Here is a 16,467-nt window from a genome sequence, read left to right on the forward strand (position 1 = left end):
TTCCTTCTGCCAGGAAAACCACGGTTCTTCCTTCTACCAGGAAAACCACGGTTCTTCCTTCTGCCAGGAAAACACCTGCTCGGGTCGTGATCCGTTCACCGCACGAACGAGCCAACTCGCACAGCCTCGCTTGTTTCCTCTATGTCCACATTCCCGCTCCCATGCCGTGGTGGGCCGAGGGTGAACTGAGCATTTACCACTCTTAGGCTAAAGCTGCACGCGCAGTTCACAGTCACCGCGGATGCGAACCCAGAAGCCATCTCAACAAATCTGGCCGGCGCATCAACCCACTGTCAAGCGGAGATCTGATCTCGCTGGATTGTGGAGAGGAACGTACAAAAAAAATGCGTGCGAGTCTTTCAGTCTTCGCCAGTGATGTGTGAACATCTCACCTGGGTACGAGCAGATTCGTGTGTTCTCGTGTTGCAAAAAAAAAAACTTATAATACGATAATACGAAACACGAGACCCGGACACGAAATTTAACTTAGAATTCTTTAAAATAATGCCAAGCGTGGTAATTATACAGAAAGTAGTCATTTTTAGGGAAAAACTATCAAAAATTTTCCCCCTTGTTATATAACCTATCTACAATTCTGTTTAACAAGATGGTACTATTGATTGCTCGTCATAACAAGATAAAAACGCATTAGGCAGGAAGATTGTGTAGAAACAAACATAGCGTCAAATATATTTAACATTTTGTTGGTTCTCTTAATCATCACGAACGCGGTGCTATCTTTTAAGTACTTTTCAGACGAAATGTTGCATCCGATAGATACATTAAAACAAAATTAACCTGGCACATTTTAAAACACGTATTATAACACTAAGTAGATTTTTTTTTCCTGTTATGACAGAAATCAGTTTGAAAATAATTCCTACGAAAAAAAAACATAATTGAGCTTTTTCAACATTTAAAATAACAGTAAAAATTTCATCACGAAATTATTTCAGTCAAAATGGCGTCGAATATATGTAGGCTAACAATTTCTTGTGTCCCTACAGTATAACTAACGCTGCGCTATTTCTACATTTCAATGTTAACTAAGCATTGTCAAAATATTATTGAGCATTTTTTTTAAGTTGTCATTAACTTTTATGACTTTAAATTATAACATAACATACTAAAGGATAGTTTTACTATTATAAAGTTTAGTGTGGCACACTAATACGCTTAATACATATCATGATGTTCGCGAAAATTGTTATAAACGAATGAATCACGCGGGTATATATATTTCTGAGACTTCCACAGATGGCAGCACCGTGTTTAGGGACACATTTCCGTCCCAGTAGACTTCCGTTCCATTCACGAACACTTAACTCCTACCAAATGTCGTATACCGAGATATAAGATGTGTACACATCCATAAATAAAACCACCGTTCGCTTTTTTTTTTTTTTGCGTGTTTGAACGAAATAATAGTTTATGTCCTTTTCCTACCAGTTCCAATAAATTATTCCACATGCACGAAGCAACAATCGTTGTTGGTAATTTGATAAAGTGCTTGAAAGTAGACAATTTCTAACTTAAGTTAAGATTTTGACGAGTAAAATTTTGAATCTTATGCTAATAAAAAATAGGGTTCATTCAAAAGAATACTTTTGTATGCTAATTTCTGTATATAGATAATACATATTTTAAATAACAGCCAAATAAAAATTTTACATTAGTATATGAACATACTATTGATATATTTTATGTTCCATGACAACAGATTAAATCCCAGCGAACGCTCCATTTTCAGTTATAAAGTAATTTTTTTGGATAAATCATTGTGCAAAAATAAATCGGTGCATGTACTTATGTACGCGCGATAGAAGTTATACTCATATGGCGTGATTAACAACTAACTTCAATTACGCATGCAAACAATTTATATATAAACAAAACTGGAACGATATTAAAAAATACGGCTGGTAAAGTATAAATTTCAAACTAATTTAAAAAAGTTTTTTAAATAAATACTCAGTATTCAGTATTAAATTAATACGTGTAAAAATTTATTTATTTAGTAAAAGAAGCGAGATACATTTTTACACGCTTTATATTAGCTTCACCTGTATGTTTGTTTGTTTGTTTGTAACCGACTCCTTTGGGTGCGATTTCGACCCACTTTGAACGGCCAGATTTCATTCAAACTTTGTATATTTATCGAAGACCGATGACAATACACTAATTTGATAAGATTATTCCATTATTAAATTTGTAAAATAAGATTTTTGTCAATGTATTTAATTTCACAATATTTAGTAGGCTTTGTTTATATCACGCCAAAGACAAACTGAAAGAAAAGAGTTCGCACATTGTAAAGAAAACCATTTCGCTCATGTGTGAACTCTTTTCTTTCAGTTTGTCTTTGGCACGATATAAACAAAGCCTACTAAATATTGTGACATTTAATTAAATGAAAAGTGAGAGTGGGTTATGATTATTGTGAACAATATACTTTCTTGAAGAGAATATTATCTATATTTGTAAAAATATGAAGGGGAAAAAAACCTGAAATAAGGGCTTTAAATGTTGTTTCTTTCGTTAAATAGAGAAACACAATTACGTCTTTGTTTCATTTTACCAATTAACCAAGAGTGAAACATTATTATAAAACAACATTTTCTGCAAATATTTCGAAACATGGAATAATTGAGGTTGATTTTGCTGTGAAACCAACAGCAGATGTGAAATCAAACACCATATGCATAACCTCAATAGCTACACCTGATAGGAAGATTTTTGAAATTCCACTCGAACACCAACCTGCAAATCTACACCAAGCAGTTACAAATACTCCAAACTATGACAAGGTCAGTAAATCATTAAATAAAAGACATCAAACACGGAAAACATAGATAAGTTTGACAGATATATCAAAAGCATATTTGGATAGAGAGAAAAACTTACAGTTTAAGAATTTTTACCTGAAAGAAATTGAGGAAAAAACAAAAAGTGCTGAATCTATACCTAGTGGATCAAATAAAAAATTGGGAAAACTGTTAGAAAAATCCTTGAAGAAAAAAAACTATATCTGAAACTCAAAATTTAGGGAAAATTGCAAAAGATTTCATGATTGAGAATTTCATGGGCAGAAATTCAAAAGCTTACCAGTGGATTAAAGATTTCAACAAAGAATGTGAACGTTTCCTAATCAAAGAAGACAAAAAGAAAATAGAAATTTTAAAACATTTCTTAGAATACTCCAGTGTAGTTTGGTACAACTGCATGCAAATGAAAATTACAGTGGAATCGGACTGGAACAAATGGGAGAAAATTTTTTGTGAGACATTTTCAAACAAAGGATGGTCACCCATCAGATTTGCTGACTTAGAATAAACATCAATGACTTCCCGAATATATTGTTTTTCAAAGCAGGATATTGAAATTATTGAGTACTGTAGTTCTTCAACACGCTATATTGGATATATATTTTAGAAGCAGCCAATATATACTCAAATTCACTTTAATAGTAAAGTCACGTAATAAATAAAAAATGGAGCTACATCTAGAGACACTTCTGAGATAAAACAATATTTATCGATTTTATTTTAACTGCAGCCAATATCTATTCAAAATATACTTTAATAGTAAATTGATGTAATAACTATCAAGGTTTTTTACATTGTTATAAAATTTCTTTCACACGTCGATAAAGAAGTATCACTTTAAATTATAAATAAACCAAACTAAAAAGTAGAAAATAAATAATAGTTTAAAAAACTAAACAACACGCTTTATATAGAAAACCAAAATAAAAAATAGAAAATAAATTTTAGTGTATATAAGAAAAAAATGTATTTTATTAAAAAAAATCGTGGGGTGCATGGTAAATATTCTATTGACATATATGAGTAGAATATTATCATTCCGATAATATTTTAAAACGCACCCCACGCTATTTTTAATAAAATACATTTTTTTCTTATATACGCTATTATTAATTTATATTTAAAAAAAATTACGTTATTCTTAATTCAAATTTATTAAAATTTATTTTCTATTTTTTCAGTTTGCTTTTCTATATAAAGCGTGTTGTTTAGTTTTTTTAAAACTATTATTTTAAATTGATAATGAGAAGTGTTGAATATTTGTGATGTTTATTGGAATGTGTTAGTGCTGCTTATCTGCCAGACCGCAGCGCGGACGGACTGAGCTGACGTGGAGCGGGGTGACGCACGGCGCGGTACCGGGTATAAGAGCGGGCACAGGCGCCGCCGCACTCACACTCGCCGCCATGCACGCCGCCTGTCTGACTGTCCTGGCTGTGGCCGCTCTGGCCGCTCTGGCGGGCCCGGCGCTGGCCGACACCTTCGTGTTCCGCAACCAGCACGGCTCCACCGTGTGGATCGGCGCCCTGGGCAACGCGGGCAAGCCGGCGCCCAACGGCGGGGGCTTCGCTGTGGGTCCCAACCAGCAGGTGAGCTGTCTCTACCGCCTCCCAGTTCCAGTCACTACATTGCAACGTGAAACGTAGCTTGGCTTCTTGGGTTGCAGCCGCGTCCTCGGCAAAAAAAAAAAAAAAAAAAAATCACCGACGTTTCGGTCGACATTGCAGTCGCCATCATCAGTTACCTGGTAACTGCTCTCCCCTCCCCCCCCCCCTGATTATGGAGACTGCAATGTCGACCGAAACGTTGGTCAGGGCCGGTGCAAGGGAAATTTTGCGCCCTAGGCGAAAAACCTTAATGCCCCCCCCCCCCCCTTCCCAAACCCCGGCCGGACACCCAAAAAAAAAAAAATTCCTTGCCTCAAAATACATCACGTAAGCCTAAGATTTTGTCAACAATCAAATGTAAGCAGGCTTGTGTTTTGTTTTTTTTTTTACTTTCTTTTACTTATTACAAATCATAAATAGGTCACCGTGGACTTTAAATAATTACTTAAATCAATATAAACATTCCAAACTGTTACAAAAATCCATTTTCATCTAGTTTCAATAATCGTTAAACATATGATATGAGCTGTTATGTGTCGTGCTGCGCCGCCCCCAGCTACTTGGCGCCCTGGGCGGTTGCCTAGTTCGCCTATATGGACGCGCCGGCCCTGACGTTGGTGAATTTTATTTTTGCCAAGGACGCAGCTACAACCCGGAAGCCAAGCTACTTCAGACAATGGCCGTGAAAGCCTGCGAACATTATTGTAACGTAAAGTTCGGAATGAGGATTGTGGTTAATTCATTTTCTTGTTGGCCGAATAGATCTTTTCTCTAAATGCATTGGAGTACGTATATGTATTGAGGAATGTGTATATTAAAAAGCTGCAATAGCAGTCGCCAGGAGTGGTCATGTAAATCCTCAAGAGAAGATTAAGTTTACTTCTAACATTAAAGCATCAGGTGTTTTCCGTAAATACAACTTTTCGTTAAAAGTGATTCTAGACGATACATTTTTTGATCACTTTGTGGCTCTCGGTCAGCCTAGTAATTATAGAGATTAGTCGTTGACAACATGGCTTTCTGTGCCCATTGAATTTTTTTATAAACATACACCTTGAATTTTATCTTTGGTTTCTGTTGAGATAAAAAAAACTGATCAGTGTAGTTCCATTTAGCTGATAGTACTATATTGATTTTTTGGTATCACATAAACATACAGTGTGAAATCTACCAAACATACATGATTCTTTTTCAATGCATTATTTGACTTTTTCCTAAACAAATGTAAGTAAACTTACCTTGGGAAATATGTTTACCCAAAGTTAAAGTTACTAAATAAGCAATATTACCATTTAATTGTTACAATGAATCTACTTTTCACTACTGAAGAAAAGATAAATTTGCTGCCGTAACAAAAATCATTCAAGTAACCAAGTGAACGTAAAGGCTGGTACAAAGTCGAAAGGCAAGCTGTTTACAATGATTTTAACAAAGAATTTGTTAATTAAATATATTACTTTATGGAGAAAATTAATTTCCAGTGCTTCATCTGTTTGAAGAAAAATAACGCAATTATATTTTCAGATATTACCAAAAAAAAATACATATATATTGATAAAAAAAATATGTCAAAATTTTGTACCTAGCGTTTTACAAAACATGTTCAACACAAATGACCGAGTTGCTTAAAGCAACTAAAACTGGACGCTAACTTGCAAAGTGAAAAATCAACACACTTGTGGGTTGGTTGAGTTGTAACACAAGCGACGAGCCAGTTCTAGGCAAGACTACTCCCAGTTTGCTGCCAACATAAAGGTCGGAACGTTAATTAATATGTAACACACGAAAATTTATTTCATTATTCACACTGGCAAACATTTCTTACTTTCATTTGCATCGTCAGTAAAATAGTGACTTCATAAATTAATAATATATAAATGGTTTGAACCCTGTTTAATACGTGTGTAACTTTTGCGAATGTTTTGGTAAAACTGAGATTATTTTTTAACAGTTAATTTCGCATTCACTGTAAGTCAACAAAAGTATTTCATAAGTATTTATTGATATGTGATTGGATTTCTGCTTTCGTAATTTTCGAACGTTTCAATTCTTCAAATTATTAGTTTTCATTGTAAACTAAACGCGTAAAATGTCAAAAAAATTAATTAATGACCTTAAAAACGGTAATATGCAAAAAATTTAAAGTCCATATACAATATCATTTTTTTAGGCATATTCGATAAGTACCAAAATTAAATTTTTTTCACATTATTTTTTATCTCGGTGGTTGTAACCAGTAAGATAAAAAGATTTTCAGCAAGGTGACCTCCGTTTGAAGTGTTTTTTTAGTTTAAAAGTAATCATGTAGCTTCTGTTTGATCAGCGTTTTATCAGTAGTTCAGATAGTGAATAATCAGAGTGTAAGTGTTATTACACTGATAATGTTAAAATAACAACCATAATAATGATAGCACTTAATAATACACGTGTAAATATGTTGTTTTTGTTCGTTTTTGATAGGAACTTCAACTCCAAACGTCGACTGTGAACACTAAATTGTTAGGATACCAATTAATATTTGTTTTGTTCATGTCAAAGAAAGTAGAGGAAAGGTTTATGGCACGGGTCCTCCACTGTTGCGATGGGCGCCCAATACCTCTGTGCCTTATGACCTGGGGTCATGTCAGAAGTTGGCATCGAACCCTCGTTACATGTGCATGACCCACCGAGGACCCTGTTAGAGGTCCACTAATTATATGAACAACTGTTCACAATTATTGCATGTCAGCCTTTCTAAAATTATTGACGATAATAGCTTTGTTGGTGTTGCCAGTAAACAGTATTGTATAATGTTTTCACGATATTCAAGATGCAAAACCATTTATTTTCAAGAGTCATCAGTTACGATGATATGCGGTTAGACCCGTCTACCCGGGCACACACGCGGTGTGCAACGCTTCAGATGTAACCACGCCATTTGCAAACTGCTCGACTTATCCGAGTGGGGTCTGCTTACTAAAAGCACTTAAGTACACTCCGAGGGCAGATGGGTCGTTCTCTTACCGTATTTCCTTTTTAAACCGTATTTGTAGAAGAGTGAAAATGGCTAAGAGTATGTTTTCAGAATAATTTTAGTCATGAAACCCCCAGTCGAGATTCTTGGAAGCACTCAAGGGACTTGCATTTCACCTTTATCTTGATTTCTACGCCATATAGTGTTATGGTTACCGCTCAGATCTCACAGTTACCCTGAGCACGATGAGAAGACTGCGTGCCAGCCACAGCCGTGCTCTTAGAGGCGATGCCGCGCTAGAAGCAGCAGCGAGAGTCGCACTTGCAGCCCCGGTCATGTCCACACTCTTCTCTGACGTCATCCAGGTGGAAGCTGCTCTGTTCCCTCGCACGGCTGCTGGTGTTCAACAGTTCACTGGAGCCCACTGGCAGTTCATAAGACAGATGTTTGAGTAGATTGGATTGTCCCGCTGTGCCTCGAACACGACTCCTGTCCCAGGCTTTCGAGCGTTCGACTCGCGCCACGCGCATTGGAGTTCACTTCAAAGTGATTGTCCAACCCTCATTTCACGCAAGAGCTGCTGCAGTTCGAAGACAACCCCCCTTCCCCTTCCCAAAACTTCACCTTGACCTGTAGCAAAACTTAAAATGCATATCAACAATATACTATTAAAGTTCGTGTGACCACTATCTGGCCGCCGGTATTTTTAAAGCCGCCATTACAATGAACGAGTTTATTTGCTACTCGCTTGCGAATTCACGTGTCGCGAAAAAAAATCACTGGCCCTGTGTTTGCTCCAGAGAGTACAGATTAATACTGGTCTACTTTTCTCGATTTTCGCGTGCCAATACTGTCTGAATTGTTTGGAAAATCTATTGGGATAATATATTCAAAACGAATAAAACCATATTCTCCTAAGAAATGCTATGATTATCTAGTAGGCTAGTTTTACTTACATCTTACATGTGTATTATAGTAAATTATAATAAAGGGGCTTCGAGGACAAGTCCCAGTGTGCTTGATGCCTGTCCGCCATATTGTATTGTGACGTCACGTCCGCCATTTTGTTTTCTAGAACATTCCGCCATTATGGAGTTCGCCATTTTGTTTTCTAGACCTTTTCGCCATTTTGAATATGTAAGTCAAAATCCATAATTATTATCAGAAAAACCGAAAAAGAATTAAATTTTTATAAGAAAATATTTAACTTAATGTTAATAATATTTAAATCTAAAAACTCACATCATGAAACTCGGAGTTCTGGGTTAAAACCCAACGATGTGATTCTACTAATAGCGACCTGCAATGAGACCACCGGCAGACTGCACACGGCCTCGTAGTGACCCGGTGTGACCGTGCAGGTGACGGTGACCACGGCCAACGACTGGGCGGGGCGCTTCTGGGCGCGCACCGGCTGCAGCTTCAGCGGCAACACGGGCCACTGCGCCACGGGCGACTGCGGCAACAAGCTGGCCTGCAACGGCGCCGGCGGCGTGCCGCCCGTCACGCTCGCCGAGTTCACGCTCGGCAACATGGACTACTACGACGTCAGCCTCGTCGACGGATACAACGTGGGCCTAACGGTGGGTCGCCTGGTCTCCATGCCCGCCGTACTGTCTCTCCCCGCCATCTTAAGTCGTTCCCCGCCATCTTGTGTCGTTCCCCGCCATCTTGTGTAGTTCCCCGCCATCTTGAGTCGTTCCCCGCCATCTTGAGTCCTTCCCCGCCATCTTGAGTCCTTCCCGCCATCTTGAGTCCTTCCCCGCCATCTTAAGTCGGTCCCCGCCATCTTGAGTCGTTCCCCGCCATCTTGAGTCCTTCCCCGCCATCTTGTGTCGTTCCCCGCCATCTTGAGTCGGTCCCCGCCATCTTGAGTCGTTCCCCGCCATCTTGAGTCGTTCCCCGCCATCTTGAGTCCTTCCCCGCCATCCTGAGTCGTTCCCCGCCATCTTGAGTCGTTCCCCGCCATCTTGAGTCGTTCCCGCCATCTTGAGTCGTTCCCCGCCATCTTGAGTCCTTCCCCGCCATCTTGAGTCCTTCCCGCCATCCTGAGTCCTTCCCCGCCATCTTGAGTCGGTCCCCGCCATTTCAGTTGATATCTGCCATGTTGTGTGGATCTCTCCATCATATTCAGCTCATATCTACCACATTTGTTTCATGCTACCATCTTAAGAGTCCTAAATTCATGTTAACTGCTTTCATTTCAGTTCTTAAATGGTATTTGATAACCAAGAATGGCACGAGGAAATACTGAGTGCATTAATAGTTGCCTCCAATGAAAATGCGAATGCAAATGTCATTCATGAATGATTTCTCAAGAAATAATTTTTGCTTTAAAGTTATTTTTTTAATGATACAGTTAAGACCTAAATAAATTATTTACACAGCAACTTCTCAATGTAAACAATGACATCGGTTTAAAACAATGGATGTGTTTAGTGCATGTTATGTTACATTAAAATTAATTTAAATAACTATATAAGATACCTAAACAAACTATTTATAAGCTCATTTGTGAAACAAGGGAAATACAGTTACAATCACAGGTAAGAAAAAAGCTGATAACATCACTGTAATGATCAAAAATCATCTACCATCATACATCAGTCGCTAAGTGGTCACTTTCAAGCTTAGAAGTTGAAAGTTCAAGTACATGGGTATTGAGTGTTGTTCAGGAATATAAGAACCCCTTCCCTTCCTCCAACCAGGGTTACAAATTTAAATAACAGAATCCCGTCGTTAACTTTTCAAAATCAGGTGAAAATATGATGCAGCCGAATTTGGCCATCTGCAAGATTACAAGTGTCATAATAAGAGATTCAGAAGGTACCGAGAAAAGTAATCACTATGTGTAACGAGTGGTTTAAACGTAATTATTCGCTCGTAGAGTTGACGAGAAGTGAAGGTAGTCTAAGTCCAAGCCCAGCATTCGTCATACAACATTTTTAAAACACGACAAGTCACTAACTGCACTAGAAGCTCCCAATGCTGCACTTGGCATTTGAATGATTTAATACAAACCACTGCAAACAAAATTCTGCTGGGCGAGAATTCAGGAGAATTCACTTTAAAACCTTAGTAAGGGTTATGAGGGTCACATTAAAATCAGTACAAATTACTAACAATACAGTGCACTCTTTGCCATTGTGATTACCCTGAATCCGACTGATCATTAAGACATCAGGAATGCGTAATTCCAATAGAGCTTGACATATTGGAATGGCAAGCTCTACTTATACTTGAATCGTGCATTCCTGCTCAGTCGGAACTTTGAATATATATACTGTATAGAAGTCGCGAGTGGATAGGATTTACTCTACGTTTTTCAGAAGCGTATGATGAGCAGCTTGGGAACTTCACCGCTGCAGTGCGCTGCCGTAACGCCCTGTATCGTCTTAGTTGTTATTTACACGTTAGAGCGCAGCACTGTCGCCCGCTGTCATTCCCCCATCTATCATTCACTGCAGCTCAAGGTCGTTCAACGGGAGGGGGAAGGGGTGTTTGAAGAGTTCGACACTTGTCTGCTAGGGACCACCACAAGTCGATGCCCTAGAGATGGTGGCGATTGCGGCGGTGAATTAACCAACTACCTCAAGACCGTATTAGAAATTTTAACCTGGGCTGGCGACTTCTATACAGTATATATATTCAAAGGTCGGAATAAGGGAAATCGCAATAGTCAGCGGGGAGTAGAGTCTGGCAGCCTCTGGTGACCGTGTGCATGACCCTCAGATCAAGCCCCAGAACAAGGCCGCCGGCGGGACGTACAACTGCAATGTCGCCGGCTGCCTCAACAACCTCAACACGAACTGCCCGGCAGCGCTGAGGCAGACCTCGGGCGGTGCCACGGTGGCGTGCAAGAGCGCGTGTCTCGCCTTCAACACGGACGAGTACTGCTGCCGCGGCAGCCACAACACTCCCGCCACCTGCAAGCCCGCCTCCTGGCCGCAGAACTACGCCGCCTACTTCAAGAACAACTGCCGTAACGCTTACAGCTACGCCTACGACGACACCACCAGCACCTACACTTGCTCCGACACCGGCTACATCATCACTGTGGGCTGAGACCACGTGGTGCATCTTCAGCTCTTTCCAAATACATTATCATAGATAACTGTGCATCTTCTTTATTACCCTCGCCCAAGGAACAAAAATAACTTTACCCATTTGGCGACACCATCTGCAACTCTACATGAGTAGCGAAATAAGGACAATGTTTCCAAATAAGTCAACATGTTACCATTTGGTGTGTGCCAACATTGTCATCTCCTCCATGAGACAGTTATACTATTAGTAACCAATCACAAAAACACTTATCTTGTTCTACAGCTATTTTCACAAAGCCTTGTGAATAATATTTTTCAGTTATTATCACAGCGTATATTTTGGCATCATTATTTTCAATCGTAGCTAATTTATTTTAAAGTAATTGACAAGAATTTTTATTATATGGCTAAACAATTTCTGAAATTTAAGAAAATTCAGTTGGTTAACTATTAAAAGACTGATTCGATGTATAATTATTTGCATGGCAAGGCACCTGATTGCTTGTGAAAAATATTTATTTTGTAGCCCGAGAGACTGGTGCCTACAGTATTTGAAAGTTATCACATGTTATGTTAAACTTGAAGCCAGAGAAAATAACAATCCCATTAATACAGAATTTTCTGTATATCATCAAGAACAACCGTAAGAGTAAGTCCCAGTTTGTTGATGGTCGGCTAAAACCTTGCCAAGGTATATTTTTTTCTGAAAATATTTTTAATCTCACCCTAATACCAAGAAAGTTACACACCACCTAAAGTACTTTTGATTCTAAAACGCGTCCATTGTCTGAGTGGAGCTACATCGGTACCCCAAAACTACAATGAGGTGGTTGACTAGTGCTTCTGTGGTGGTGGCTTCCTGGTAGACAGAACACCTACTGAAATGGCTATTTACTGAAAAAATGTAACAAGAGTAGAACAAAAAAAAATCATTACTTGTTTTAAAGATATACTACAAAATCCGTTATAATTCATTGTAAAAGCCCTAAACTTTATCTAAAACCTTTGGTTGAAACAATTTTTGTACAAACGAACTATTACGTACCGAATGAACAGTAGTGGAAAATTAAAAAACAAATTAAAAATTCCTTAGTATCAAATTTATCAGAATTTATTTTTAACCATCTTAATAATACCTTAAACATGTTTCTTTAAAAAAAAAAAACGAAAAGACAGTCATGGGGACTGTCGACAGAAGTGAAAACTTAAAACTTTGTTTTTAAATGTGTAATATGAGATAATTTCTACGTCAAATGTACGTAAGAAAATGATTTTGGTATTATATCACTAGCATGTCGGTGACGCGAACCCATAAGTTTTGCCCCTGCCAAAAAAATCGCTCAACGCGGCTAAAGAAGTTTTCACTTCAAAAATTTATACGACCACGTATTAGTTCCAAGGATGAAAAATAGCGATTGAAGGTTAAAAATAAGTGCATAACTACCTTAGTAGGAATAATATGAAATTTGTTAAGATATTCAATGATGGATGCATTGACTTTAAAATATTCAAAATATTTTCGCTACATGGAATATCAAAAATGTTTAATCGATTTTTTTTAAATATTGGCGAACGTATTGGATGTTATGTACGCTAAGTTCTTAAAATCTTCCAGGAGTTTATAGAAGTTTCCAAAACATTTCCAGAAGAAATAAGTACTTCTAGATCCACTTACGCCTGTAGGCTGTGCCGGAAGGGATTTTTTTTATTCAAGGCATTCCCATGTGTTATGTGTGAGTAGGGTGTCGTTCAACCACCCCCCCCCTCCCCTTTCCCAGCGTTGCACACACATATACACACAGGGCTTAGGGAATACCATATCACTCATTACTCTTTCGCATTCTTCATTCTGTGGACATGTCACGGCGTGAAGGACGTGACTCGGGCATGGGCAGATGCACGGGCTGTCAGCTTGACCAGTGACACGTGCGCCGTGCGCGAACGGGAAGCCTTCTTTTCGCAGACGAGAGAGCCATAACCCGAAGTTCATGTGTTTTTTTTTCCGTATCTTTAATGTAGATATCCTAACCAAATCAACCGTCCACAATGTTTTAAAGTATTTATAATGTAGCTAACCTAACCTAATTGATCATTAGTATCATTTTATCAACACCTCCATATTTATTTACAATGAAAAATAAAAAAACGAAGATGCACTATCGGGCGTTTGGCTCGCTCGTCTGCGAAAAGGATTCCCTGCACGAACACGTCAGAGCGGACCGTCAGCTGCTACGTCACGCAGCATTTCAAATAATTCGGAGCGGATGGAAGTAATCCACGGGTCCTGTGAGGAATAGCGGCGGATGTTCAGCGCGGTGACTGGCGAGTCGCGCGGTGGGGCGCAGACCCCCGGCTGCAGGGGTCAGGTCCGGCGCGGATGTCTCCCACGGGACGGCCCTGGCGCGAGGCTAGCCCCCCCCCCCCCCCCCCCTGCCCTGGGCCTCGGCCCTCAGAGCCCCAGGGGACCAGTGCTCTGTAGTCTACTAGATATTTGAAAAATAACTTGATGTAAGCTCTTGGACATACGCCATTGCTAAGCACACGTATGTCTGCAAAAGAAAACTACAAAAAAAAAAAAACACACAAATCAAGCAAATTATGTGGTGTATATATCCTGTTGAGAACAGCAATTTTTGCTTAATTTTTTTTGTCTTTTGGTTTTTTTTGTAGTTTTCTTCTACAGACATACATGTGCTTAGCAATGGCGTATGTCCAAAAGCTTACATCAAGTCATGCACTCCCATTGCACAAATCTTTCAAAGATAATATTTTAAAAATAATTATACAATTATCTGCTGAGTGACTGAAAACAGTCATATATGCATTTTAATCACCTAATTTTTTTTAATGAATGTATCCTTATTATAACTTATTATTGTCTGTTGAATATGTTTGGGATTTAGATAATACAACAGTGAAAGTACGTTTTAGTTACTGTACTGTTTTAAGTAATTTTCATTGTTGTAATTTTAAAAAATGTAAAGTAACTGGAACTATGATTTTTATGTTTTGTGTGGCCTTTGAACCTTGAAAATTAAATCATTTCTTTGGAAAACGTACGTGAAATATAACGTACTCATAAACACCGGTAAGCACACGAGGGTAGATAATTTTGTATATAATTTACACGGATGCAATATAAATTATCGTACAATTATTTTAAACTCCCGGTTCTTTTACTATATCAAAAGATCCGGGAATTTCCGATACTTTCGGGACGGGATTTTCCTGTTCTGAGCCCTAGTCGTGATCTCTCCCGCAAGACGGCGTGGAAACACTTTAATACTCAGTAAAGGACGAATATTCTTGGAAACTATAATACGTTCTTTAAATATTTGTAGCAATGAGAAAGCTTGATTCTAAGCATTATTTTGGACATACGCCATCGAAAGGCTTACACTGTATGTCATAAAGAAAACCCAAAGATTATACAAAGAGAGATGAATATAAAAACACACAAAATCAGCCGTTTTCAAATGTTAAATGCACACACAGCACAGAGAAGTCGGTGGAAGTAATCGGTCACAACAATATCACAGTACAGATGAACACAGTGGGCCGACGAGGCAGTTACAACAACAAAAACAGTAAACACAAACTAACAAAAAAAACAGAGGAACTTGGACAACACACACAAAATAAAACTATGCACAGGCGAACCCAGCCATGAAATCAAACACTACAGCACAGACGAACACAGGTAAACTTCCCAAAGACGAAACAGTTGCAGAGTTTCGGACACTGAGATATGTTACCGTCGCCAGGCACACACATACGAAATTTTCTGTACTGTCTGGGTCGTTACCACGACGTCGAAATACCACAACGCCGAATGTCAAAACTGTCCACAACGCCGACAGCTAGAAAACTGCTGTTTACCACAACGCCGAAATAACAACTGAATGAATTTGTGTGTGTTTCTTAAATGTACCTTAACGCCGAAATACCACAATGAAACCTAACCTTACCTAACCTAACCTAACCTAGCGTAATATAACCTAACCTAACTTAACCTAGCCTATCCTAGCCTAGCCTAACCTAGTCTGCAATGACATTTTTCGGCGTTAGTGTATTTCGGCGTTGTGGTAATTCGGCGTTGTGCTACACAGCAGTTTTCTAGCTGTCGGCGTTGTGGTGCGTCCCCTGTACGGTCTATGAATTTAAAATTTGACATCGGTTGACTTTGGCTTGTTTTCTGTGTGTTGGTGAGTTCGTGTTTCTTTGTCCGTATTTCGGTTTTTTTTCTATGAGATACAGTGTAAACTTGCAATGTTTTAAATGCAAACCATAGTGTGATGAAATAATTCTCGCGACATATTGCCATCTCCAGTGATGAGCTCAGACGCCAAGATGAGCGGACCGAACCTCGGCTGAACGACCCAGAGTCCCCACGACCGAGCATTGCAACCTCCGGTCTGTACACGTGAGCTGACGAGGCAGTGATGATAACATACACAAACACTGCTTCTGACAACAAAATGCTTCATATTGTGCCAGATAAATATCTTGTTGAGATAACCAAGCACTGAGTACCCACTACACAGCTGGTCAATAACCAAACTGATATTATTTTCTTAACAATAGTCATCCGCTAAGACTAAGATAATGTTTGCAGGGCGCTGCAGCTAAATATTATTTTAAAACAACACTTTCAGATATTTTTTGTCACTTTGTAAAACAACAATAAGTTTCTCTAAATTTAAGTTTTAACTCAAAGGCCAGTCAGTTAATAGCTAATTAACGATCACTGTATGTTTATCCCTGTAAACGGCGCTGCACGCTGCGGTCCGAGACTTAAGGTCGTGGTTGCACGCGACACGGCAGCTCTCGCCAGCTCTGAGCCCCGCCAGCTCTGAGCCCCGCCAGCTCTGAGCCTAGCCAGCTCTGAGCCTCGCCAGCTCTGAGCCCCGCCAGCTCTGAGCCCCGCCAGCTCTGAGCCCCGCCAGCTCTGAGCCCCGCCAGCTCTGAGCCCCGCCAGCTCTGAGCCCCGCCAGCTCTGAGCCCCGCCAGCTCTGAGCCTCGCCAGCTCTGAGCCC

At 39.3% G+C, this 16,467-nt stretch overlaps 1 protein-coding gene across 1 annotated transcript; it reads left to right on the forward strand.

Annotated features, from left to right (window-relative positions):
* Positions 1-4,201: 4,201 nt before the first annotated feature.
* LOC134540091 (uncharacterized) lies at positions 4,202-11,499 on the forward strand. Its single transcript, XM_063382571.1, has 3 exons — positions 4,202-4,414; positions 8,747-8,968; positions 11,118-11,499. Exons 1-3 carry the CDS (start codon positions 4,232-4,234, stop codon positions 11,448-11,450), a joined length of 738 nt encoding a protein of 245 aa, XP_063238641.1. The 5' UTR covers positions 4,202-4,231; the 3' UTR covers positions 11,451-11,499.
* The last annotated feature ends 4,968 nt before the right edge of the window (positions 11,500-16,467 follow it).

This window comes from Bacillus rossius, chromosome 16 (assembly GCF_032445375.1).
Source record: "Bacillus rossius redtenbacheri isolate Brsri chromosome 16, Brsri_v3, whole genome shotgun sequence".
Taxonomy (NCBI): Eukaryota; Metazoa; Arthropoda; class Insecta; order Phasmatodea; family Bacillidae; genus Bacillus; species Bacillus rossius.

Excerpts from the sequence above, each read along its gene's own strand:
- LOC134540091 (XM_063382571.1), top strand. The coding sequence starts at position 4,232 with ATGCACGCCGCCTGTCTGACTGTCCTGGCTGTGGCCGCTCTGGCCGCT. Across the intron at positions 4,415-8,746 it reads CTGTGGGTCCCAACCAGCAG|GTGACGGTGACCACGGCCAA; the intron begins GTGAGCTGTCTC and ends GTGACCGTGCAG. Across the intron at positions 8,969-11,117 it reads GATACAACGTGGGCCTAACG|ATCAAGCCCCAGAACAAGGC; the intron begins GTGGGTCGCCTG and ends CATGACCCTCAG.